The 26,249-nt window shown below is 53.5% G+C and overlaps 1 protein-coding gene across 2 annotated transcripts; it reads right to left on the reverse strand.

The window, feature by feature from the left end:
- Window positions 1-1,876: 1,876 nt before the first annotated feature.
- TIE1 (tyrosine kinase with immunoglobulin like and EGF like domains 1) lies at window positions 1,877-21,872 on the reverse strand. 2 transcript variants are annotated; one of them, XM_027537542.1, is made up of 24 exons: window positions 21,842-21,860; window positions 21,514-21,642; window positions 18,602-18,919; window positions 18,402-18,512; window positions 16,800-16,955; window positions 16,513-16,644; window positions 16,213-16,353; window positions 15,864-15,992; window positions 14,927-15,072; window positions 14,562-14,706; window positions 12,319-12,477; window positions 12,017-12,154; window positions 11,534-11,830; window positions 10,720-11,010; window positions 9,826-10,016; window positions 7,367-7,577; window positions 7,095-7,205; window positions 6,696-6,886; window positions 5,582-5,695; window positions 5,401-5,471; window positions 4,204-4,244; window positions 4,006-4,102; window positions 3,821-3,920; window positions 1,877-2,345 (listed from the first exon to the last, which is right to left on the reverse strand). In XM_027537542.1, exons 2-24 carry the CDS (start codon window positions 21,569-21,571, stop codon window positions 2,274-2,276), a joined length of 3,420 nt encoding a protein of 1,139 aa, XP_027393343.1. In that variant the 5' UTR covers window positions 21,572-21,642; window positions 21,842-21,860; the 3' UTR covers window positions 1,877-2,273. The 2 variants fall into 2 exon arrangements, with proteins under 2 accessions (XP_027393343.1, XP_027393342.1); XM_027537541.1 differs by having other exon boundaries at window positions 21,514-21,872.
- Window positions 21,873-26,249: the final 4,377 nt, after the last annotated feature.

The following is a 26,249-nucleotide window of genomic DNA, read 5'->3' on the forward strand; positions in this document are numbered from 1 at the left end:
AGGCATGTCTTCACTGTGTTCCTCTATAATCCATTCTGTACATATTTGCTAGTGATCTTTTAAAAAATGCAAAACTGATCATGACACACCCCTACATCCAGTTCTTTTATGGCTGACCTTTGCCCTAAGGATAAAGATCCATATCCTTAATAGTGCTTATAAGGTTCAGCACAGGCTGGCTTGTGTCACCTCTCTGGGGTCATTACCCTCACAGAGCAATGTTCTCACTTTGTTCCAGCCACAGGGAACTCTTTGCAGCTCTTGAACATACCAGATATTACAGGTGTTGTTTCCTCTGCCAGAGGTTTTCTTCTGTCAAGTTCTTGCTTCTTCTTCACGGCCCATATTAAAATGTCACTTTTTCTGGAAAAGCTTTCCTGACTGCATCTCCTTTCTATGTATCCCCCAGATCCTCCTCCTGCTCCTATAGCACACACCACTGTATTTTAGTTTGTTTACAGGATCTGTCATCCCACAAGGGCATCTTTGTCTATATGTTGGTCCCTATCAGAGACAATGTTTTAATCCTTCCACCCTGGACCTGGAAATAGCCCTGCAATAGATCAGAAATGGAATTTCATCTAAGTAAATGCCATCTCCCCTAGCATGCATAGCTTCCCATTTACTCCAGTGAATTTCTTCTTCTTAAAGTCTCTCTTAGCACTCTGTTAGCACTCAAGTCTTTTTGGAGTACACCCCTCCCCCAACCTCCTGTATTTGTATATAATGTTATCAGCCGACACTTACTAAATACTACTTCCAAGGTTCAGTGCTGTGATCATATTCAGTGCTGACAACAGGGAGGTACCTATTACTAACTCCATTTTTCAGAGGAGAGAGCTGAAGCTCAGAGAGATTAAGTGAGTTGACCAAGGTCACACGGATAGTAAGTGATAAAACCAGGGCTTGGACATGGTCTATGTGATTCCACAAACTATGCTGTTAACCACAATGTCATGCTATGTTATGGCTTCTTTGATTTTATCTGATTCTCTGAAAACATGTGAGAAGCAAGATGTCTTGTTTTTTAAGGAGCAGTGGGAGAGAAACCTGAGGCCAGCAGTGACAGATCAGAAGGGTGGGCAAACCTGAAGCCCACACAGCAGAGGGTAGTGATGTGGGCCTAGCTTTCAGGACAGGGAGCACCTCCCCAAACACCGAGAGACTCTGAAGAAGGCACAGGCATCCTGCTATGATTGACTGAAGCTGGAAATGACTTCTGCCTTCTTCCTTTGGGGCCCACAAGGTGGGCAGTACCAAGCCAGGGAAGGTTGCCTACAGACAAAAGTAATATGGGCGCTCCAGACAGGCCAGACTCTGTCTGGTGCTCAGTCTGAACTGAGGCTGGGCTAGAGCCGATGCGGGGAGGGACTGTTTGGACAGAGCAGAGAATCCTAGACTGGCAGCTGTTTAGGGAGACATATTGGTAGTATAGGCTGGAGAACAGGGAAGAGACTAGGGGAAAACTGGGCTTCTCATTATGATAGTGACGTGAGGGAGTGATTATGAAGTGAAAGTCACTCAGTCGTGTCTGACTCTTTGCAACCCCATGGACTATACAATCCATGGAATTCTCCAGGCCAGAACACTGGAGTGGGTAGCCTTTCCCTTCTCCAGAAGCTCTTCCCAATCCAGGGATCGAACCAGGGTCTCCTGCACTGCAGGCAGATTCTTTGCCAACTGAGCTATCAGGGAAGCCCGATGTGGGGGCAGTGTATGTGTAAAATGAGTCTTTCAGGACATCTCCCACCATGGAGAGCTTGAAATAATGACAGTATAACAAGGGAGAGCATTTCTTTTCTTGGAAAGTCCAGTTTCTCCCTCTTTGGTTTAAATTTTCCCTGGGGTTGACCAGCAGTAAAAGGTAGACATTGGATGGAGCTTCTTAGAGCATTTATTTTTCCTGATTATGAGGCTGGGAGTCGGGCGCAGCTGAAAACGGCACATTAGTAGTGTGAGTGCTGGCTTGAATGGAGGGGTTGAAGCAGGGGTTTGAGTGGAGGGAGCAGAAGAGCGCAAACAGCTCTGGAGCAGCTGAGCCAGAAGGAAGGATGTGAGGGTAGCCATCAGTGATGCAGGAGGCACTGGGAGCAACTGCAAGGGATGAGGACCCACCCCACCCCTGAGCCCACCCCATCCCTGGATCCCCATTTTTATTCCTTAAGTTAAAAACCAATTCCTTGAGGCAGCTCAGGCGACAAGGATCAGCAGTCACAGGTTGGAGAGCCGAGTGTGCTCTGGCCAGCAGAGCCAGGATCTGGTTGGACAGTCGCTCAGGCCTCCTCAGCTGTAGCGTCAATGCCTGCATATGTGAAGTTCTCAAACAGCGACATGTTCACATAGGCCTGGGGAGCAGAGAAAGCTTTAGTGGGGGGCCAGGGATGGGGTATGCCTGCCCTGGAGGTCCTCGACTTCCATATGGTTGGGGTACTGGAAGAGACACTGATCCGTACTGGAGACTCAAGATGACCCCATGGCCAAGGGTGGTGCTCACCAGCCCAGAGCAGCAAGAATATCAGACCACAGCTGGGAAGCTCACATGAGAGACCCTTGACACAATGTTGGATAGGTGTTTTTTCATGCCCTTAGCTAATGAATTGATGGATAGTGCATTCATCCATTCATTTACTTATTCTTGTACTCATAAGGCTATTTCTGCTGATTTACCCATTTTTATGGTTGCTTGACTATTCCTTCATTCTTAAGATAGTTTAATAATTTCTATAACTACTTAGCTCAGTTGGTAAAGAATCTGCCTGCAATGCAGGAGACCCCACTTCAATTCCTGGGTCAGGAAGATCCCCTGGAGAAGGGATAAGCCACCTACTCCAGTATTCTTGGGCTTCCCTGGTGGCTCAGCTGGTAAAGAATCCACCTGCAATGTGGGAGACCTGGTTCGATCCCTGGGTTGGGAAGATCCCCTGGTGAAGGAAATGGCTACTCACTCCAGGATTCTAGCCTGGAGAATTCCATGGAATGTAGTCCTTGGGATTGCAAAAAGTAGGACATGACTGAGCAACTTTTGCTTTCATGGTTATTTGATTATTCCTTCATTCTTAAGATAGTTTAATAATTCCCAAAACTATTTAGTCATTAATTGATATTTAAGAACTCTTTTCACATTACTCATTTTCATGTACTTCTTCACTTAGATTTATTTGATAATTCATTTACTTATATTATTATTATCATTTACTTATGATATTATTATATTAGATTTAGTTATTTAATTACACGTTTTTTTGTCATGTGGCTTACAGGATCTTAGTCCCCAGACGAGGGATCAAACCCGTGCCTCCTGTAGTGGAATCATGGAGTCCTAACCACTGGACCAGCAAGGAATTCAGGAATTCCCTTAATTAGTTTATTTGTATGATTATTATATCATTCATCCACTAATTCTATACATTCATTCATTCAGTTACTGTGTTACTCATCCATCCATCCATTTGGTGAGCTGACCATTCGTGCATTCCACCCTGGCTCTGTGCCAGGTGAGAAGAGGTGTCCATAAGATAAGATAAGAAAGGACTGATGACCCCAGCAGAGGAAAGCAGGGAGTCCTGGACATGGGATCTGGGACAGGGACTTGCTGCTGAAGCTAATCAGTGGTCTTGGAAGGCTTTAGAAAGGCCCAGTGTCCAACTCGGTGAGAGCTAGAAAGGGCGTTACGCCCCAGGGCCCAGTTTAGCTGTGGTGCAGCTGTTGGTGGGGACAGGGCCATGGAGACTGCTGCCTTCTGGCTCCTATGGGCACTGTGAGGGGCAATCCTGTGAGCTCAGTGAGCCCAGCTCTCCCCACACCCCGGTGCTCTCCTCACCTTCCTGGCTTCCAGCATTCGGCCCAGCTGTAGCGCAATCTGGGCAAAGGGGGGTCGCTCGTATGGACGGTCCCGCCAGCACTGCCGCATCAGCTCGTACCTGCGGGTGGGGATCGATGAGATGAGGGTCAGGGCCTGCTGGGGTGACTGACAGGGGGCCCAGGGCTCGAGGCTGAGGGACTCACACTTCATCGTCACAGTTGCGAGGCTGTTCCATGCGGTAGCCCTGCGGCAGCTTCTCATATAGCTCGGCACACGTCATGCCGCAGTATGGGGTGCCCCCTGTGGGAGGGCAATGCTCTCTTAGCCCAGGGCCCAGGAGGAGAGGGGTGGGGGTCAGGGAAAGGTGGGGGCCCTCTGGGGAACAGGGCTCAGGGACTCACCAAGGCTCACGATCTCCCAGAGGAGGACCCCAAAAGACCAACTGAAATGAGGAGGATGCACTGAGTTACCTTCTAGGCCCTGGGGCCCAGCAGCTTAATGTCTACCTACCCCAAGTGTGCAGCCCCTCCCAGCCCCTACCTATGTCTACTTTGCAAGGGTCGGGCCTTGGCCAGGTGTGGTCTCTGCTACTGAAATTCCTTCACAGCCTCCCAGGCTCAACATAATCACAGCTAACATTTTTACTGTGTACTTGCTGTGGGCCAGGCACTCATCATTTAATGTATATGTTAATTCATCTACCCCTCACACCAACCCTATGATATAGGCACTATTATTATCCCCATTTTACAGAGACACTGAGGCACTGAGAGGTTAGCTAGCTCACCAAGGTCACACACTTAGCAAGTGGCAGAGCTGGGATTCAAACTCAGGCAGTCTGGTTCCAAAGCCCTTGCTCTTAGCTGCCTCTTATATTATAACAGCAGCTGAGCAGATGAGAGGTGGCTGAGGCCAGGGTAGGAGTTCTAGTCGGGGGAGGCATTTCAAGGGACCTGGGGCAGAAGTAGGAAGTAGGGGAGTAGTGGTTAGAGGGGTGTTGGTGTGGTAGATAGTGAGCTGGGCAGGCCAGGCCAAAGAGCTTGGGGAAGGGCCAGGACCAGGGCTGGAGTGCTGGGCAGGCCAGGTTGAAGAGAGGGGCAGAGGTGTGCCAGGATGGCTGTCTGGAGGAGGGAGCACAGAAGCGGCCTCTGGGGGTCATGCTCTGGTTAGGTTCTCCAGTGGGGATGACCTGCCCCTCAGAGAGGAAGGTCAGAGCATTCTTTTGAGTGGTCTCTCCATTTACCCAGGCGTTATCTGCCAGCAGCCCCATACCTCTCCAAGGCATCCTCCAGTCTCTTAGTCAAACACAGCCCTAAACCATTCCTACTCCAATGCTACCCTGAAACACCTTCCAAGATGAAGCTTCCTTCCAGCTACTTTCCCCGCCGCCCAACCCCGCCTTCCCATTAAGATGCTGGGGATGACCAAGGCATGCTTAAGACACATCTGTCACATCTGTGTCATACCTGGAATATACCCTAGGGGCAGCCAAGTCATGCCTTGGACAACCTGACACATCTCTGAGGTGTGTCCAGGTCACACCTACATGCATCCTTAGAGGACCAAACCTTCCTGCTTGTCTGCACTCCCACACTCACACATCACTCTTGGTGGTGTAGACGCTGTAGTTCAGAGACTCAATGGCCATCCAGCGCACCGGGAGACGCCCCTGGGAGGGAGTGGGTTTGAGGGGTTGGGTAAGGAGAAAGGGCTGTTCAGCAGGTTTTGGGAGGCAGGGCGAGACACCGGCCCTGAAGGGGAGGATTGAAGGAGACTTACCATAGTCTTCTTTACATAAACCTCCTCCCCCCGAGAAAGGCCAAAATCTGCAATCTTGGAGGCCAGGTTCTCTCCGACCAGCACGTTTCGGGCAGCCAAGTCCCTGTGGATGAACTGCAGGCATGGTTAGAAGTCAGGGACGATGGAGGATGATGGAGCCTGGGACTCCAGGGCCAGGGAGGGGGTCCACCTCATGGCTGGCTTCCTGGGCCCTCTGGGCCTTTAGTAGCCCTTTACTCTTCTGCCCACCTATCCCAGGCCTCAACCTGAGGTAGGTTGAGACTCAGAGACTCAGAGTGGCTCAGAGACTCGTGCCTGGGAAAAACCACAGTGGGGACTGTCATCCCTTCCTACTTGTGATCTGGGCCATGGCCAAGTTCAGGCTGTATCCTTCTCCTGGGACAACGGTTGACTTTCCCCCAGTGACCACACTGCATCTTCTCCTCTTTGAATGCTCCCTGACCCCGTCTCTCCCTGACCTCTCCCTGACCCCTGCTCCACTGATGAGAGTGGAAAGGCCCTTCTCTTGCCCAAAGCGATCTGTCCCTTGAGTTCCAGATCCTCCCCACTGGGCCCTCCACCTTCCTCAGAGACCTTGCTCTATCATCCCTCCCTCTGCCCTGGCCCCCTGCCCTCTACTTTCAAAGATACTCAATACATTAACAACTTCAAAATGCCTCCCTTAGTCTCACATCCCTTCCTCCAACTGTCCCCTCCCTCCTTTCATTCAAGCGGGGTGTCCTTGGACTTGGGCTCAGGCTTCCCGTCTGTTCCACCCTTCTCCTGGTGAGTCTCACCCACTCCCTGGCCACCAGCACCCCTATTTCTGAAGTGACAGCTTCCAGACTATTGTCCCTGGTCCAGGCCTCCCTCCTTGGTTCTAGGCTGACAGTTGCAAAATGCTAAGCCACATCCCCAAACACAGACCTGCTTTGGGGGTGGTCTCACCCACTCACCCAGGCCAGCAACTTGGGGTCACATCCTCTCTATCCTCAATTCCATATTCAATTAGAGCCTGCTGATTTGATGTTCTGAAGTGCTTGATGGTCTCCCCTCATCCCGCTAGCCCACCTTCCCCAAAGACACACACACACACACACACACACACACACACCTGCTTCTCACTCAGGTACTGCATGCCATTGGCAGCATCACTGGCAAAACGCAGCAGCTGCCGGGAGCTGAGGGTGGAGGCTGTTCCGTGTTCCCGGGCAAAAGCTGGGTCAGTTTCCAGGACCCGGCTTTTGCGCAGAAAATCCAGCAGATTCCCATAGGGGGCATATTCAATGGCGATATACAAGTAACCTGGGAGGTGAGGAATACAGGGTGGTGATTTATACTCAGACAACCTGGGATGGCAGCAGGCACCTTACGGTACTAGATAGAGAACCTGGCGCATGAAGGAGAACCAACAGTGATGTTTTGGTGTCCTGAAGCTTCCTATAAGCTACTAGAGGTCTTGGCTGATGATGAAGGTTTGGAAGAAGGGGTAGGTGATGAGTTGGGGGCTCACCTCGGTTCTCACAGGCCCCCAAGAGGTTGATGATGTTCGGATGATGCCCCAATTTGCACAGAACTTCCAGTTCTCCCGCAAAGTCACGATGGTCATTTTCAGAGGCATACTCTGTGTAAAGAATCCAATATCACTTTTGCCTGAAATTATCCTGGAGAAAGGGTGTGGGCTGTTGAGGGCTGGGGTCAGTTGCTGGTGGAAGCTAGGTGGGGCCTAGGGTTGAGGAAGAAAGGAGAGGGTCAGGGCTGGGGCAGGGGTTGCTCTCAGCGGACCTTTCAGCATCTTGATAGCGGCGTTCATCTTGAGTCCATCCTTCTTGATCATGGCCCGGATGACCTGGCCAAAGTTACCCTCTCCAATGAGATCCTCAAAGGTGATGTCCTCCCACTCCAGCACTGGGTAATTTAGGGGCTCGGGCTGAGGTTTTGGCCGCCGGGTCAGTGTCAAGGTGCCTGAGCTGAACTGCAGGATGGTCTCCTCGCCCTTCACAGGATGGGACAAGTAGGCAGACAGTCCACACAAGAGACAGGGACAGGCAGACAAAACAGTGATCAGACAAACAAACAGAGACCCAGACAGAGGGCACCCTGGTGGCCAGCCAGGCATGGACAGACACAGGACACATACTGAGACAGAATCATATGAGATGGAGCCACAGGTGGGCCAGTGGGTAGACAGATGTCCAGAGAGAAATGCAGAGACCGCAGGCTGGAGATCTAGTGTGTGGGCTCTGAAGGAACAAGGAGTAGGTAAAATTGCTGGAAGCCACGGCATGAGTCAACGGAAGGTTGATACTCCTAACCCTAAAACCAAGAGGCACTGGAGTGAGCTGTGGTGGCAGCAACGAGCGTCCCCTTATTCTTCCAATCCCCCAACCAGGCTGTGCTGTCACCAGGGAGGTTCTGGAGTGGATTCTGGCCTTGGGCAGTGGATCGGGGTATGTTTAGTGAATACCTACTCCATGCTGAGCCTAGAGCAGCGGGCAGCCAGTGGAGTGGTTTTCTTCTCCATAGCAGAGAAGCAGAGATGAGCCCTGTCCACCCACTTGGCAGCTCCCATAGCTCTCAAACCACCCAGGACCTGAAGACAGAAAGAACATAACAGAGAAGACCATCCATTTGCCCTAGCCAAGTAGGCCCTGGGCCACCTGGGCAGGGCTGAGAGCAGGGAAAGGAAATAGCTGAGCGGGACCATGGGCACCGCCAATGTGAGAATACAAAGAATGGTTAAGATAGACCTGTTGGGGTGTGGGTCCCCATATGAGCCGCAGCCCAGCTTGATGGGAGAGGTCTGAGGACACAGGTCACACGGATTCACATGAAACGTAGACAACTGAAAGCGCACACCTGCACGCACACACGCGTGTTCTAGTGGAGGCCAGTAGGCAGGGCATCCATGAGAGGTACATGTGGACATGTGCTCGTACAGGAGAACAAGCAGAGGGACACATATGTCAGGGATACAGGTGCATGCAGATGGGGGCATTCACAGATGGGCACACGCACGCCCAGCACACGCGTTCGTGCACACAGATACCCGCACATAGGCGCCTGGGGCAGAGGAATGTCTTGATATATGTTAGGATGCTACATCCATTTAAGACTACTTTCCTGCTCCTTCCCTTCACATGCATACCCCTGACCCTCCCCCACCACAGCCAGGCCGCTTTTTGCACACACTGACCTCAGAGGGAGGCCAACGCAGCCTGGAACAAAGAAGCCGATTGAATCTCTGAAGGGAGTATTTTAGAGGCATGGTAGAGACAACAGCCTTGGACACTAGGCTTTCTATCACAAGGATCAGCCCTTGAGAGAGAAGAGGGTGTTTTTTTTTTGAAATGCCAAAACTTCTTTGTAAATACCGAGTCCAGGCACAGAGGACCAGGGCAGAGTTCGGATCATAAGTGACAACAGTGGGGAAGATTCCAGAGGAGAGAGAGGTGGAGGAGGGTGACAGATGGGGTGATGCTGGGGTCCCTGAAGGGGAGTTAGCACCCTCCCCCAGTCCTTACCCCCTCAGTGGGGGCCTGGTGCTCAGGTTTACAGGGAAGACAAGAGTAGGGAGGCCTGTGCTTCTCGCAAGGAGTGACAGGTGAGGCTGCAGGCTCGGCTCAACTCGAGAGCAGTAGAAACAGTTGTAGGAGGAGCTGCAGCAATGGGTCTGAGGGCTGCAGAATATGCTGCCCTCTGCAGGATCAGGGAAGGCCCTTGGAGTTCTTAAGTCCAAGGAGGCCTTGGGATTTGCAAAGATGGAGATTGGGATGAGGAACTCAAAGTGCAAATGCCCTTCTGGCCCAAAGGAGGTCACAGAAGGGCTGAGGACATGAGCCACAGATGCGTGCAGGACGGCCTGGCCAGAGAGAGGTCCTCATGGAGCCCAGGCATTCTCCATGTTCTCATCAGGCTTCCCAAGCATCCATCACCCCTCATGGGAAGGGGGAGAACCCCAAATTGACCCTGGTGCAATATGGACATAACTGAATGATTCTGAACTGGGAATACTAAATATTTCATCACTAATATACCTGGGCTCATGAGCTGCATTCAATTCTGTAGAAATGGATAAAATTACAGATTGTGCCCTTGTATGCTTTTGAGTATAGTCTTACACCTAAACATCCATGCGTGCACACATACACACTCACAGTGAACAAATACTTGTGTGTATACAGGGACACATATATACGCAGGGTCTGCACACATATGCCTGGTGGCGGGTACAGGTGACTGACCGATCCTGACTGGTAGGTGAAGGTGCGTCTGCGATGCAGGCAGCTTTTGCGGATGCACGCCAAGGTGAGGAGGGCAGCCAGGATGGTGAGGCAGGTGGCAGACACAGAGCCCACCACAGCCAGGACCAGCTGTTGATCCAGGCCCTCTTCAGCTGCATGGATCTCTTGGACTGGGCCCTCAATCTGCAGCCCTGGACACCAGAAGAGGGGCAGATCACAGAGATGCCTGGGTCAGGGAACCTGGAGGCCACCACGGGGTCACACAGAGGTGGAGGTCAGAGATCCCAGTACCAGGGAGGGAGCGGGGATGTCAGGCCTAGGACCAGCAGGTTGCTGGAATGTCATGAATTTCCCAGCACTCGGACAATGGGTCATAAGAAGGGAAGGGTCGGACTCCCCTGGTGATCCAGTGGTTAAGAATCCGCCTGCCAATGCAGGGGACAGGGGTTCGATCCCTGGTTCTGGAAGATTCCACATACCTCAGGGCAACAAAGCCTGTGTGCTACAACTACTGAGCCTGCACATCAGAGCCCTCGAACCACAACTTCTAAAGCCTGTGCTCCGCAACGAGAGAGAGAAGCCACTGCAATAAGAAGCCTGAGCACGGCAACTAGAGAGTCATCCCCCTCACCACAACTAGAGGAAGCCTGCACACAGCAAAGACGACCCAGTGCAGCCAAAAATAAACAAATTAATTTAAAAAAAAGAAAGAAGAAGAGCCACATCAAAGAAAAACGGAAAAAATGAAAGAAGGGAAGGGTCAGGGCCCTCACTGCCAGGTGTCATATCACTCTCTGGGAGGGGCCTAGGAGGCCCTGGAGCCAAGGCAGGGGATCACGTGCCAGGGAGAGCACCTGAGACCGACCCCGCGGCCCGGGCAGCCCCTCATCTCACCGTTGCCCAAGGTGGACTGTTCTACCACGTTGCTCCAGTCGCCAGGGCCCTGGACACTGGCCCGCACACGGAAGAGGTAGCGCGTGCTGGCGTTAAGGCCGCGGACGATGGTGCTCGTCTCCTCGGGCCTGTCCACGTCCATCCACAGCGGGTCTCCGGAGCCCCCTGCCACCTGCACCTCCACGATGTACTTGGATATAGGCCCGGCTGCAGCCTCGGGGCGCTGCCACATCAGCTGGATCTCAGAGTCTGAAAGGGCCTGGGCATGGAGGTGTCGGGGGGCTGGGGGCCCTGGGGAGATTGGGGTGGGAAGGTGGGGCTCAGATGGGACCAGGCTGTGTGACTGTGGGGTCAGACAGATCCGCTCTAGCTGTGCCCGCAGCTCTACCGACCCCAAAATGGGAGATCCGCTGCCGACTTCTGTTTCTTCCTGGGCTGTATATTCCTCTCGCTGTGGCCTCCTTCACCAACGAGCTTCTGCTTCCCCTTACATCCCAAGTCTTCCTCACAGTGTCCCCATGTCCCCCAGGCCCCATGTCCTCCTCACGCCCCACCCCCTCCCTTGACCTCCCTGGGCTTGCCTCTGTCCTAGTCACTCCTGGAGGCCCTGGCATCCTGGATCCTCCCGTGTCCTGTCCTCCCTGTGCTCCTGTCTGCCTGACATCCAGATCCTCCCTGCGCCCATTTCCACGTCCTGTGGTCTCTGCCTGTCCATCCAGGCTCCTGTAACCTCCCATGTCCTTTCGGGCCCCGTGTGTTCCCTGCATGCTCTGCCCTCCCTCGTCACGAGCCCGCCACCCCCTCCCAAGCGTACCGCTGGGGGGCAGAAGCACACGCGCTGCGGGCGAGGCCGGGCCCAGGAGGGTGCAGTGGTAGAGCCGCACGTCCAGCTGGTAGTAGGTGCCAGGCGTGAGTCCGGTCAGGAGGGCAGTGCGGGCCTGGGGGGACGAGACGTTCTCCCGCCGCTCCTGTCCCCGGGCCCCGTCCCACAGGCGCAGCAGGAAACCATCGCCCACCAGCGGCCCCGGCACGGGGGGTAAGGACCAGCTCACTCGCAACCGGTCGGGGCCCTCCACATGCCAGCCCTCCAGCCACGGCTTCAACAAGGGCTCTGGGGCCAGAGGTAGAGGTCAGAACTGTCTGGTAGGTCCTGGGGGCCGGACGGGATGCTGAACCCCCAGGGACAACCTCCAGTGGGAAAGGCAGGGACCCCCGGGGCCGACAAGCTGAGACAACCCCAGAGCGCACGGGACAGTGACCCCTGGGGGACAGAAAGGGGTGACTCTGGGCCTCTCACCAGGACAGTCTGTGGTCATGAGGGTGGGAGGCCCCCAGGCCCCCTCCCCCCCTTCCCCTGGCCGGCTCAGCTGCACACGGACACTGTATCCCGTCTTCGGCCTCAGGTTCATTAACGTCACGTTCTCACTGGGGTCCACTGGGGGCAGGGTGCACAGCACGCAGCATTCAGTCCCAACTCCGTCCAGAAGCCTCTGCTCTCCCTCAGCCCCTCTCTTCTCCGCACACTCCCCACTCCCTTCCATTCCTCCGACCCCCTCATTGTCCGGCACCCCATCCTGCCCCTAGCTCTTGCCCCCTCACCCACGATGGTAGACCAGGCCATGGTGCTGTCCTGGGGCCTGTAGTGCAGGCGAACAGAGGCGATGGGTCCGTCCCCAGAGAAGGAGACCAGCGGGGAGACCACGAGCTGGCGGCTCTGCTTGGCCAGAAGCCTCGGGGCAGTCAGGGGCACTGGTGGCACTGCCAGGAGACTCAGGGTAAGGCGTGGCCCACACAGCCCACCCAGCCCTCAGACACAGAGGCAGACTCTGTGCTCTGGGCATTAAAGATAACTCTGGGTCTCAGGTTGGGCCTGGGGACCCCCCTGGGCTGGGGAGAGACCAGGTGCAACAGATGATCAAAGTGGCCAGGGCCTAGGGAGGACAATTCAGGGCATAGGGACTCGGAAACAAGGAGATGAGGGTGTCCCAGAAGATGTTAAGTGAGGAAGTGACATGGCCAGACAGGGGTTTGGGGGAGGGCACTCCGCCATACAATGTGGGGGAGGACAAAGAAGGCTAAAGCCCAAGGCAGTGTCACCCTGCTCTCTGCCCCTCCCCCAGCATTCATCACTCTCTTAATTAAAAAAAAAGTAGCAGGTGATGAAGCACCTGCTCAACCCAGATGCTTCACGTGCATGGCCTCCAATTCTGACAACTGCCTTCAGGCAGGGCTCATCATCCCTATCTTAAGAATGAAGAAACTGAGGCTCAGAGACATGGAATGACCTGCTTAAGGACATGCAGCCAGGGTTTAAACAAAGTCTGTCTGACCAGGCCATCTAAAATCAGCCCATCTTATCCCAAACAGCTTTTGTGCTCCTGCTTAGCTTCCTCACCCCATGGTCACTGTCTTTCCTGCCTTAGCTCTTCTGTCCAGATTATTGCATTAATGTCTCAACTGGTTCCCTGGCCTCGTCCAAACATTTCCCAGATGGATTTTCTAAGGAAAATGGATATATGTATGGATGACTGCAAGCATGGATAAATGGAGGGATGGGGGAAGGGAGGAGGGTCAAGGAGGATGCAGGGGTGTGGTAGAAGGGGTGGGAAAGAACAATGTTGCCAGGCAGGAACACACATGTACAGAAGAAGTGCTGGCCTGGAGGGAGAGGAAGGTCCAGTTTGGATCCTATGGAGCCCCTGGGCCTGCGGCTCACGCAGAGGATTAGGTGACCTGGAGTGGGGCCCCTGAGTCGTGCACCGGGTGACTTCCCCACTGACTTCAGAACCAGACCCCCATTACACAGAGGTCTGGAACCCAGGAGAGGGGTCCAGGCTGCAGATCGTTATCTGGGAGTTGCCAGGGAACGGCTGAAATCTTAGGAATAGGTGACATTATAACTACTAATAGCAATAAATGTCAATATACATTGACCACATACCCTGCGTCAGGCACTGTGCCAAATGCTTAAACGCATCATCTAATTTAATCTTCACAGCAATCCTATCAAGGGAGTGCTGATATCCTCATTTTACAGAGAGAGAAACAAGCTATGAGGGGCAAGGTAACTCGCTTAGATGATGGAGCTAGAATTTGTAGTGAAGATTCAAAGCCAAGTGGCCTGGGGAGAGTGAGAAGAGGAAGGCTGGAGGTGGGACCCTGGGGTGGTGGAGGGGGCGACAGAGAAGTAGAGATAGGATGGAAAGCAGAGTCGTACAATGAGAAAGAGGGAGAGGGACAAGAGATCTGGGCTCATGTCAGGGGAGGTGGTGGCGGGGTCAGGAGCACAGGGAAAGAGGACCAGGGGGCGGGAGGGGGTGTGAACGTCTGATGCTTATGATGCTGCAGAAGGTGGGGGACACCTAGATGGGGGTGGGGGTGCTCGGCTCTCAGCAGTCCTGGGCACTGGCAGCTGCCTCCTTATTCACCAGGAAGCACTTCTGGGAAATGAAACAGGTCCACAGCCCCAGGCACTCCCCTGTTGTAGCACTGGGTGCCCGGTGGTATGACTTGGGGCTGGAGGGAACACAGCATTGCAGAAGTGGAGAGAAAGGCACCGTGTGTCTGCGGGGCGGGGGAGATAGAAAGGAAGCATTGCCCGGGGCAAGGCTGGAGAGTGCCCCATTTCTGGGGCATGGGTTCCCTTTTCAGGGGGGACTGAGCTACGCTCCAGCCTGGAGAGTGCCCGGTCCAGGCCTCAGGCTGACCACAAGCCCTCTTCTCTGCCTGGTGCTGGGCTGTGACCTTACATGCTCTTGCCCTTCCTGCTCCTATCTGAGCAGCCTTGGCTAGCGCCCACTCTGTCTGCCATCTATCCTCCATGGACCCGGGACATCACTGACCTTTGACATTGATCCTGAAGCGTCGACTATCCTGGCCACCAGACGTGGACACGCGGCATTCCCAGAGTCCACTGTCCCCAAGAGCCAAGCGGGGCACCTCAAACTCGGCTGTGGTTCTATCTGGCTCCACAATGGCCTTGGTGGACTGAGAGAGGCAGGGGAGAGGGGCAGGCCTCAGAGAAAGTGTGCCATGCGGCAGAAGTTTGTGTGTTTGTCCAAGTTGACGAGGGGACAGAGACTGGGAGGTGGTCCCTCAACAATCAGCCTGACCCAATTTGAGCTGTGATCAGGCCCCGAGGGGTGGAGAAGCCTGAGGGTGGGCAGAGGCCCCGGACCGCCAGAGGCCCTGGGGTCATGGGGCTCACCAGGAGCACCGTGCCATCTGGCTTGCGGAGCTCCATGCTGCCCCGGACTGGGAAGGGGTTCCCCGCTGCGGCACAGTTGATCCGGGGCATTGTGTCTAAGTTGAACTCCAGTTCTGAGACCATGTCCAAGATCTGGGGGATCCGGTCTGGGGAAAGAGGGGACACTCATCCTGGAGGCCCTGTAAGGGCAGACACACAACTGCCACAGAGCCCCCTGCCTCCACCCCCCTGCCCCCTGAGTCTTTCATCTTAGAGGAGGCACCACCAGCATCCCAGTCATGCAGGCCTGCAAGCCAGCAAAGTCTGGGCAACACCTCCAGGCCCTCGTGCCCACCTCTACAGGCCCCCGAATCTGCCTCTCGTGCCCTCCGCCTCCTCAGACCCTCCCACACCGAGACCAGAGCCCTCGCCAGCCTCACCGCCAGAACCCTGGTTCAGTCCTCTATCATTTCTGGGCCCCGTGACAGATCCTCTGGGCTCTCCTGCTCCCGCTCCCTCCCCAGCAGCTGGGGTCCTCTCTCAAACCCACACCTGACAGCAGTTCTGATGGACCTCTTCAACCCTTCCCTGCAGGGCTAGCATATTCAGCGCAAACCCTACAGCCTGTCATTCAAACGCCCCGAGAGCTGACCTCTTCTGAACACTTCCAGAGCCTCTCCTCATGCCACTGTCCCGGTATTAAAGCTTGAGTCCTCAATCCCCCGGCCTTTGCCCTGCTCTCTCCCTAGCCATCTTTCTCCCGTCCTTCATACCCCATCTGAGATCACACCTCTTTCCAGAAGCCCTTCCTGAATCTCTTGGCTTGGTCAGGGTCCCCTTGGGGCTCCCACCCACCCTGGGCTGCTGCCCATCCCCAGGGGGAGGAGGGGCTTTGAGCCAGGGGGATGCATCTGGTGAAGCTGACCTGTTCCTCAGAGCCACCCCCCCGTGCTCATACCTGACTTCTCACAGTGCATCCCATGCCACCCGGAGGGACAGACACAGCCGCTGAAGCGGTCACAAGTACCACCATTCTGACACTGGCACTGGAGGTGGCAGTCAGCTCCAAAACGACCTGGGGCGCAGGCTGGGCACAGAGGGGGTATAGTTAGAGGGGCACAGGTCGGGGGGCAACAAGGGCACAGCTGGGGCCTGGGGAATGCCAGGCTTGGTGGAGAGGGCACTGGTCAAGTGAGCAGGGGACGGTGGAGGGCTTGGTGTGTGAAGCAGGGCCAGAAGGAAGAGTTGGGGCCAGGCTTGCAGCCAGCTGTCTGGTCAGAGACTACAGAGGGTGGGTTAGTCTGTACCTTCCTGGCACTGGCTTCCTCTCCATCCAGATCCACAAGAACAGCCATAGGGGTCTGGGAGGCAGAAGGTGAGGCCCCGGCAGCCTGATGTGCCTGGGCACTGCTCCTGGCAGCTCTGCCCAAAACGGCCTTCTCTGCAGGCTAGAAAGAGGGCATGTGGGTATAGAAGCCTCTGTTGGGTCTCAGCGTTCAAGACCTACTGGAACATCCTCACCCTCCAAGTCCATCCTCGTGGTTTGCGAGTCTTCTCCCAGCCAGGCATCCTCTCCTGCCCAGGTCCTGGTGCCCCCTCCTCCTTACCCTGCTCACAGCGGGTCCCAGTGAATCCAGGGGGGCACACACACTCGCCGTCCTGGTCATGGCAGACACCTCCATGCAGGCAGCCTGGGCATTCCTTGGTGCAGTCTTGTCCCCAGCGCCCTGCCTCACAGCCTGCAGGAATGTACTCTCAGCAGCTGACCCTCACCCACTGGACCACTGCCTTTGAGGACTGGGGCGGCCCTGGGGGCTCAGGGGGATCCACAGGAAGTATGCACAGGGGTCCCAACCTCCCATATCACCCACCACCTCTGCCCTCTGCTCCTGACCCCGCACGATGAGTCGAAAGAAGGCACTGCCCAGTGGGCTGGCTTCCAGGTATGTGGCACTGTAGATGCCGCTCGACGATGGCTGCACGTTTGGGAGCTGCAGCAAGAACTGCCCGTCCTGGGCCTCGTGCCGGTCCAGGGTGTAGAAATAGGATCCTGCGGGCATACACGGGATAGGGGCCTCAGCATCACACAAGAGCTGGTGTCCCCTCCCTCTGCCCACCTTATCCCGAGTCACATTAGTGTGGGTCAGGCAGAGTGAACAGACCGGGGGAAGGCACCAGCGAGTGTCTGGACCTGAACCAGGAATGTGGGAGGCAGCGTCTTTTCCATGTTCCACCAACCACTCAGTAAATCACCAAGCCCTGTTCAGTCCACGTCCTCCTTGTCTCCTACAGCTGCCAGCTTCTCTCCACGCTCACTGCCACTACCCTGCTCCCAGCCTCCCACAGCCTTCCAAGCTGTCTCTCTGCCTCCAGTCCCCCTGCTTCCTGTCTGTCCTCCACTCAGGGTGACCAGTGAGATTTTCCTCCAATAGACCCCACCATAGCTCCCCTGCTTAAGCTCTTCAATAGTTCTTTACTGCCCCAGGGACAGCATCGGACTCCTCAACACATCAGTTTCACCAGTCTGGCTACAGTGCAGCCCTTTAGCCCCACACCTCTTCACATCTTGACTTCTAGCATTCCTGAACTGCTCTATCTCTTCCAGAAACAATGTGGTGTCTCACAGCTTCCTGCCTTTGCTCTTATCAATCCTCCTGGAATGCTTCTCCCCTCTTCTTTGTGCAGTTAATTCCCAGGAGCCTCTACCTCCAGGATCTGTGAACCCTAATATTAGGGTTCTCGTCTCTGGACCCCTCTCCACTTCCTCTTTGCTCAGGATGGAAGAGAGATTCTAGAGAACACAGGTCTACCTGACTCCACGTCTCTTATTAGTTCAGGGACCCTGAAGCTCAAGAGGCAAAACCTTTGGCACAAGAGTCCAGGGATACAAGAGGCAGCCAAAGGGCTGTGGGTGTGAGAGCTGAAGCAGGAATCTTTGGGGCCATACAGAAAACTGGCTTCCCCCTCTGCGGTGGCCAGAGGAGCTGACAGGGCCAGGTGGGGGCAGGCCCGGACTAAGATCCCCAGGCCTGCCCTGGCCCCTGCTCCCGTCTGGACAGCTCTCTGGAAGAGGCCAAATGTCCCTTGCCTGTGCTGGGGCTTTGTTACCCCTTCTTTTCAGCAGGGGGGGTTTCTGCTCCCTGCCAGACCTGCTGTGATAGTACTTGCTAACTTCTGGGAGAGCCCAACTGGGAGGGGTTAACACAGCTAACTGGGGGGTGACAGGGAAGGAGGCAGCTGCCCATGAGGCCGCTGGTCCTCCAGGCACAGTAGGGGGACATCTCACAGCCAGAGACGAGTTGGATGCAGGCGCTTCCCATGCATCTGGTGCAGGAGAAAGGATACGCCCGGGGAGGCTGGCCAGAGCGGGTAACAGGTGTATGGAGTCATGGCTGTGTCAGGGGTCAGCACTAGGAGCTTCGAGGGCCATGGAGGTGCTGGGGTGTCAGAAATAAGGGTTTACCTGCCCACCCAGTTCAGACGCCTCCCCCCTTACCGTTGCTCTTCCAGATCACATCTGTCTGTTTCTCCTTGCGCACTCGCGCGGAAAGTACAGCCGTGTCGCCCTTGTTCACTGTGTGTGTGACCTTGTCCGGGAGCAGGTGGGCTGCGAGGCGAATGGAGGGCGGGGTCAGGGGTCAAGGGCAGCCCCTCCTCCCCTCCCCCACCCCCACCCTCACCGGCGGCCGGACTCACCCCCGGGGCTGTTGTGCACATAGAGGACGCGCGTGCGCCGCGTCCCCGCGCCGCCCACGCAGGAGAAGACGCCCACCAGGTCGGAGGGCTGCGAGAAGCCGCGCACGGTCACTCGGCTCGAGCCGTTGCGGGCGATGTGCGGGGGCTGCCAGGGCCGCGGCGTGCGCACGATGCGGTCGTCCTTCTCCAGCAGCAGTGGGGGCCCCCAGGCGTCCGAGCCCCTGCCCGCCCCCGCCTCCCCGGACACGCAGGTCAGGAAGAAGCGCTGGGGCTCGGTCAGACGCAGGTCGGCCAGCAGCGTCAGGTCCACCGCCGCCCCTGGGCCGGGACACCGGGCTCCGATCTGGCAGGGTCCCGGCCCTCCCCCTGCCCCGCCCTCCACCTCTCGCCCCTCTCCTCGCAGCCTCTCCCCTCTCCTTCCCTCCCCCCCAGGCACTGCACTTCATCAGGCACGTCCATCCGCCTCCCTTCCTGTCTCTATCCCCTTCCCGGTGCACCGGCCCCTTTCCCTCAAGTCTCTTCATCCTAACAGAACAAAAACAAAAACAAAGCCCCTTCCCTAGCTTCCCCATCCCCTCCTTTCTCCAGCCAGATGGCTTCCCTTTACAGCCCAGCCTTCGGAAAGAAAGAATGATCTATGCGCCCCATCACCGTTTCCTCACTCTATTCCTGGCAGTGCCCTTTCCTGACCTGTCTCTACAGCTGCTCCGCAAAGGGGAGCCGCTCTCCCCGCCCCCCTCCACTCTGCCCCCCGCAACACCAGATTGCCGGCTAGGAGAGCGCTAAAGATCAGAAGTGTCTTGGAGGGACCCCTCTGGTTGCTCTGGTCCCCAGGTCGCTCCGGAATCTGGACCGGTTTGCTGTGCTGGGATTGAAGGCGGGAGAGGCTGCATTCTGCAGCCAGGTGGTTATGGGGCAGAAGGGAAGAGAGCTCTGGTCCCAGCAAAAGGCCAGAAGCAGGGAGGGCAGGCCCTAGGGCCCACTTGGGGCTGAAACATGCAGGGACACCAGGTGGGCCTTGACCTTTGCCTTTTACAGAGCTTCCTCTGGACACACCTATCAAATGCATGAAACTGTAGAGAGCACAGAGAAGGGACAGCTGACCTAGCAGGGGGGAGATAGAGGCTGGAGCGGTGCCTCCTGGAAGATACAGCTTGAGGGTCTTAAAGCTGAGCAGGATACAGGGTGGGGATTGAGGATGAGGACAGGGAGAGGTCATTGGTGGGAAGGACCTTCTAGGCAGAGGACAACGCCTTGTTGCATGCTGTTGCTTCAGTCGTGTCTGACTCTTTGCGACCCCTGGACTGTAGCCCGCCAGGCTCCTCTGTCCTTGGAGATTCTCCAGCAAGAACACTGTCCTTGCCAAGTGGTTAGTTGGTTTAGATGCTGCTTTGCTTGTCAATGGATATTCTTTGAAAGCTTGCCACAAGTAAGCGAAGCTGACTGTCCTGTGCTGAGCACCTGTTTTCCTTTGGATCCTCACACTCTGCAGAAGTTGGTGTCTTTCCAGAGGAGGGTCATAAAAGTTGTTCTCCAGGCTTCCTCTAGCAAGCTCATCCCCTCTCCAGGCTTTCACCATCACTTCTGAGTCAATAACCCTGGGCAGGCCTCTTGGCTCTCCCCAGACTTGCTCCTCTCTGGACTTCCTGCCTCAGTAGACTGCAAAACCCACCTGAGATACAAACTTCCGAGACATTTCATACTGCTGCTATCATAATGAATGTCTATCGGAGATCAGTTATATGCCACATCCTTTACTTATGTTCTCTTGTTTTATCATCCCAGCTCTCCTGGGAGGTGGGTATTATTACCCCAGTTTTATAGCTGGAAAATTAAGGCTCAGAGAAATAACTTACCCAAGGGCATACAATTAGTAACTGGCAGAGCCCGGTTGTCTGACTCTAAAGTCCACACTTTGAAGCACTATCCTGACTGCCCCAATTAGTCACAAAATAATTCTGTTTCCTCAGAACCTCTATAGACTTCATCCCCACCCTCAAGTCTCCCTTGCTAACCCTCATCCTTGCTTCCATGGACCATCCTGATAGCCACACTCTTCCCTCAGCTTGTCCTCCAAACTGACCCATCCAAGACCTTGTGACTCTCTGGCCTACACCTTCCATGGCTCCCTATTGCCCTTCAGGATGCAGAGCTTGCTGTAGAGCTCCCTTGCTGTTCCCACTGCCCCTCCTGCTGTGCGTTCCCTCCCGAATCCCTCACTCCCCTGTACTTCCATGCCTCTGAGACTTGTGTCTATTGTTCTGATTGCCCTGGAATGAAGACTACTCCTCTGAGTGAAGTCTGTCCTGATCCCTTTTCATCTCCTACCCTGAAGTAGAGTAGGCTTCAGTGCTCCTCTGTGTCTGTTCCGTGCTCACCCAGTGTCCCGGGTCTCCCACTAGACTGCGAGCCTCTCAAGGTGGACTTTGTGTTCTAATCCTCTTTGGGTAGCACGCTGAAGGAATTGGCTACCACATATTCAGAAACTCTTAGCAAGTGCTCTTTGTAAATTACCTCATTGAAACCCAATTACAGCCATAGGAGGTCAGCGTCATTCAATCTGTTGTACAGCTCTAGAAGCGCTCTGCCTCTTAAAGCTCTTGGAATATTGTTGGTACTCGATAAATGTTTGTCAAATGAATAACTGAATTGAGTCCCACACACTGACCGTATGAGCACCCCTGAAAACTTCAGGGGGCCCGGAGACTCTGCTGCTCCCCAGTGATGTTCAAATCCAACACAGTCTGTGGCTGCTTCCCTCCCCCAGTCCCTAGCTTCTGCCTGGGTTTTCCAGGCCCCGATCCCACTTTCTAGTGAATCAGGGTGTGGAGGAAAGAGATAGCAATGATGCTAGGGTTTTCCGGGGCAGGGGTAGTCAAGACCCTGGGCAGGGAGTTTCAGGGGAGACTTACCAACATGAGAAGCCAGGAAGAAGATGGGGAGTAGCAAAGGGGGCTCCAGCCAGACCATGCTCCGGAGGCTGACTGCGCCAGCCAGCACAAGCGGGGCCCAGGGCCACTCACTGGGTCTGGTTGCTCAGCCTGTGCAGTAGGTGTGTTGGTGTTTGGGAGGAAGAGGAAATGAGTTAGCTTGGGTGGGAGGGGTGGCTGGGGAGAGGGGTGGGGAGGACTTATCCTGCTTCTGGGCCTCTAGGCCCCCCTAGTCTGGGGATGGGTGTGGCCTGGAAGGTCCTGGAGTGGGGTCACTTAGGGTGGGGGAAGGGTTGTGGTAAGGACGGACCTGGGGACTGTTGGGCCGTTTCCCTTCCCCTCCTCTCCCCGTGGTCCTCAGTCCTGCCAGCGGGCAGGAGGCAGGAGACAGGAAAGGGAGGAAGTCGGTGGCTTCCTCCTATTGAGAAGGGATGGGGAGGATATTGTTCTGGGGTCTCTCCTCCCCCAGCACAAACACACGATTCCTTATGTTTGCACCCCAGGACACAGTTACATGGGTGTTCTAGAGAGCAGTTCATGCATGTAACACAAGGATCCGGAATGTACACAAAGGAACAAAACAACACCCTCAGGATAAAAGCCCTTTGTTTCAATCTTGTGTTATTCTCTCAGTTTACAGGTAGCAAAACTGAGGCCTGAGCCTGCAGGGCCTGAGGGCTCTCTGAGGTTAGGGTGAGGCTGGGACCTGAGCTTCTGACTTAGCCATTCCTCAGAGCTCATGCTAAGCCAACCCACAGAGTGCACAGGGGGTGAATATCCTGCATTTACAATCCTTGGCTTAAGCCACTAACAGAGGCTTCAGCACACTGTCTGACTGATGTCATTATCCTTGGACACTGGGGCAGCAGAAGCCCCGCCCAGAGAGTGCCTGTAGCCTGACAGCAGCCTGGAGGCAGTCCTAGCCCTTGACAAAGGCTCTGAAGTCCCATGGATCTGCTGTGCCCCTCATCTCTCCCTGCTCTGGTGCCAGCTCTCCACTGGCAGTTGCCAGAGCAGAACATCATCCACGGGCATAGAATGCCTGCCAGGCTGGGGGTGGGGTCTGTCCTGGAGCCATTGGATGGCTGGGTGCGCTTGTGAAATCTGTGACTCCTCTGGCCTCGAATGGAGTGGTTGGGGTGGGGTGAGACCTGGTGCTAGGTTAGGGGACTGGTTTGGAAGTCCATACCCTCCCTCTGGGGCTGGGACATCAACCTTCCCTTTGGGGCTGGGACATCTTCCAGAATCTGTTACCAGGTGAAAGCTGGCCTCCCTTTTGGACCCACAAGGCTCTAATTCACTGTCTGGGGGAAGCTGGGCCTCTGCAGTCTAGCTGAGCTGGTTTAGGCATGGGACTCTTCTGAAAATCCCTGAAAACTCCTAGGAGAGACGTTGACTCCTGGTGTAGTTTGAAAAATGGATCAGGGAAGACCCCCCACCCCACCCCCACCATGTTGGCCCCCAGATTCCTCATTCCTAGGTATGAGGCTGGGAAGGGCTTTTTGTGGATAAGACACTAGTGGGAATAGGGGTGGTTGATGCTTTAGTCTTCAGCTTATCTTGGTGTCAAGACGTTTGACTCTGGCATAAGAAAGGAGATGGGAAATGCTGGGGCAGTTTGTCTGGCAGGGTTGTAGGCAGAACTTTTCTCTTGTTTCTGGAAAGGCCTAATGTCATTTTGTATATATACAGAGAGCACTTGGGCAGCATCTGTTGTGGAAAATGACAGCTACTGGCACAGGTGTTTGCTCTGAATGAGGTTTAAAGCTCTGTGACTCTATAACATGGCAAAGACTACAGGTCCATCTGGCCGCCCCACTTTCAACTGAGAAACAGAACTCAGTAGTAATGATCTGTAGATGAACACAATGCACATCTTGCAGAGTTTGTATACAAGAATTTGTATTATAAAACAATGTCCTATAAGTGTAAAAGTGTATTTTTACATGTGTTGAGATTACGTTGCAAGCAACTTAAATACCATCTGTTTACAAACAGAATGTCACTAATGAACTATCTGTGCACCAACAAATTTTGAGTGGGTTGTGTGTACATCTGCTCTTGCAATAGGAATACTTAAACCATAATGCATGCCTTAAAGTCTCAGTCACTGGAAAGTCACTGGAAAGTTACAGACCAAGAATAATGTTAATGCAGATACGCAGTTCTACATATTGTGAGGTCAACCTTCCAATCCAGAACAAAGCTGATAATAATAGAGCTAAAGATAACTTATTTTTTAAAAAAGCAAGAATAGCAGCATGACCAACTCCACACAAGGCTGATGATTCACTGCTACAAAAGCCACCTTCCTGCAAATAGTGGGAATGCCAGCTCTTGTCACATGGTCACATATAGGGGTTTTGCCAGGTCACCAGGTGTTAAGGGCAACCAGGCCTCCCGTGGAACTCTGAAGCAGAGATTTTTGGTAAACAACCTATGCCAATTTACTTTCCCAATGCCAGATTTTACTTACCTTCAGTTAGAACGTTGCTAGTAAGAAGCCTGCAGTTGGACCTGAAAAGGTAATGAAAGTAATTATCCTTTGCCCATAAGAACTGAAAAAGGACGTGAAATTGTGGAACTGTCCAAGGTCCATGGGGGCAGCCTCATGTTCCACTGTGGGGCTGTGGAGCTCGAGTTCTGTGTTTGCATGATTGTGTCAACTGTTGGTATCAACTGAGTGCTACTGAAAATGGTCGTGTATTTTTTCATAGCTAATCTGAGCTTTGGGGCTGCTACTTTTGTAGAAGTAGTCTATTGTGGTCCCTTTGGGATGCCATAACAAAATACCATAGACTGGCTAGCTACTAAACAGTAAACATTTATTTCTCACAGTTCCAGAGGCTAGAAGTCCAAGATCAGGATGCCAGCGTGGTCCAGTCCTTTCAGGTCACAGGACCTCACAGGGTGAAAAGGCAAAGGAGCTCTCTCAGTTCTCTTTTATAAATGTATTACAGGCATCCCTAAGAGATAGTGTGAGCTCTATTCTAATGTCTCCAATAAAGCAAATAATACAATAAAGCAAGTCACATATTTTTGGGTTTCCCAGCGTATATAAAAGTTAGGCTTACTGTACTATATCTATTAAGTGTACAATACCATCATGTCTAAAATATATATGTACTTTAATTAAAAAATACATGGGACTTCCCTGGTTGTCCAGTGACTAAGATCCTTCACTCCCAGGGCAGGGGGCCCAGGTTCAATCCCTGGTCAGGGAACTAGATCCCGCATGCAACTAAGACCTGGTGCAGCCAAGTAAATAAAGATAAATATTTAAAATATTTTATTGCTAAAAAATGCTAACCATTATCCGAACCTTCGGCAAGTTGTAATTTTTTGCTGGTGGAGGGTCTTGCCTTGATGTTGATGGTTGCTACAGGAAGGGGTGGCTGTGGCAGTTTCTTAAAGTAAGACAGCAGTTGAGTCTGTATCAGTTAACTCTTTCTTTCCTTTGAACACTTAGAGGCCATTGTAGGGTTATTAACTGACCTAATTTCAATATTATTGTGTCTCAGAGAAACCCGAGGAGATGGGGAGTGACAGGGGATGACCAATGGGTGGAGCAGTCAGAACACACATTTATCGTTTAATTTCGCTATCTTATATGGACACCTGCCCCCAAACAATTACAATAACATCAAAGATCACTGATCACAGACCATCATAACAAATGTAATAATAATAAAAATGTTTGAAATATGAGAATTACCTAAATGCAACACAGAGGCAGGAAGTGAGCAAATGCTGTTGGAGAAATGGCACTGATAGCTTTGCTCGAAGCAGAATTGCCACAAACCTTCAATCTGTAAAAAAAAAGCATGGTCTGCAAAGCATGATAACGCAAAGCACCATAAGATGAAGTATGCCCATAATTTCACCCTCATGATCTAATCACCCAAAGGCCTCCACCTCCTAAGACCATCACATTGGACAGTAAGATTTAAATGTATGGATTTTGGAGGGGGACAGACATTCAGACCATACTGTCATCCTTTGCTAGGAGCAGATTAATGAGACTAAGGTTCTAGCCCTTGTCTTTGTAACAGTTGGCAGACTTCTGGGCCACTGGCCACATTTTGAGTAGCATTAGTCTAATGGGTAACAGACAAAGAGGGTTGAGGGATAGATGGCTCAAGTCATAAATGTCTGAATTTGAGAGTTACAGGGATCCCCCACTTTTTCTCTTTTATGAGATACCTGCCTTAGTACCTGTTTTTGCTGACCAAAAGAGATCCGAGGAGCATTTTCAATTTTATGAAAAAAGGTGAAAAGTGAAAATAGCATTCATCGTTTGTTTTGCAGGGAGTTGTTACAGAGGCAGCTTGTACCCTGAGCTGCTAGAGAGGTAGACCGCCAAGCTCCTTCCCAGAAACTATACTCAACATCTCAGCATCAAGCCCCCAGAGCTTTGATCTGTGTTTGTGAGCATCTGTGCTTAATCTTGATTTATTTTGTGCCACCGTTAGTTAACGAGATGTGTCCTAAGTAATTGCTTCTTTGCTTTATGCCATCTCAGCTTAAAGGTTTCATGGGAACGCTGTGATGGTGGGGAGACCCGTAGAGCATTTCTGGCTTATGGTGGAGTCTGTGGTACTGTAGGAGTGGCAAGGAGGTGATGGCCACAGGAGACGAAGAAGTCCAAGCGGGGTTTGGAAAGGTCATCTATAAGGATATGGTCCTTTTCACCCTTGTCGTTCAGAACACACTGTATT

Source organism: Bos indicus x Bos taurus, chromosome 3, assembly GCF_003369695.1.
Source record: "Bos indicus x Bos taurus breed Angus x Brahman F1 hybrid chromosome 3, Bos_hybrid_MaternalHap_v2.0, whole genome shotgun sequence".
NCBI lineage: Eukaryota > Metazoa > Chordata > Mammalia > Artiodactyla > Bovidae > Bos > Bos indicus x Bos taurus.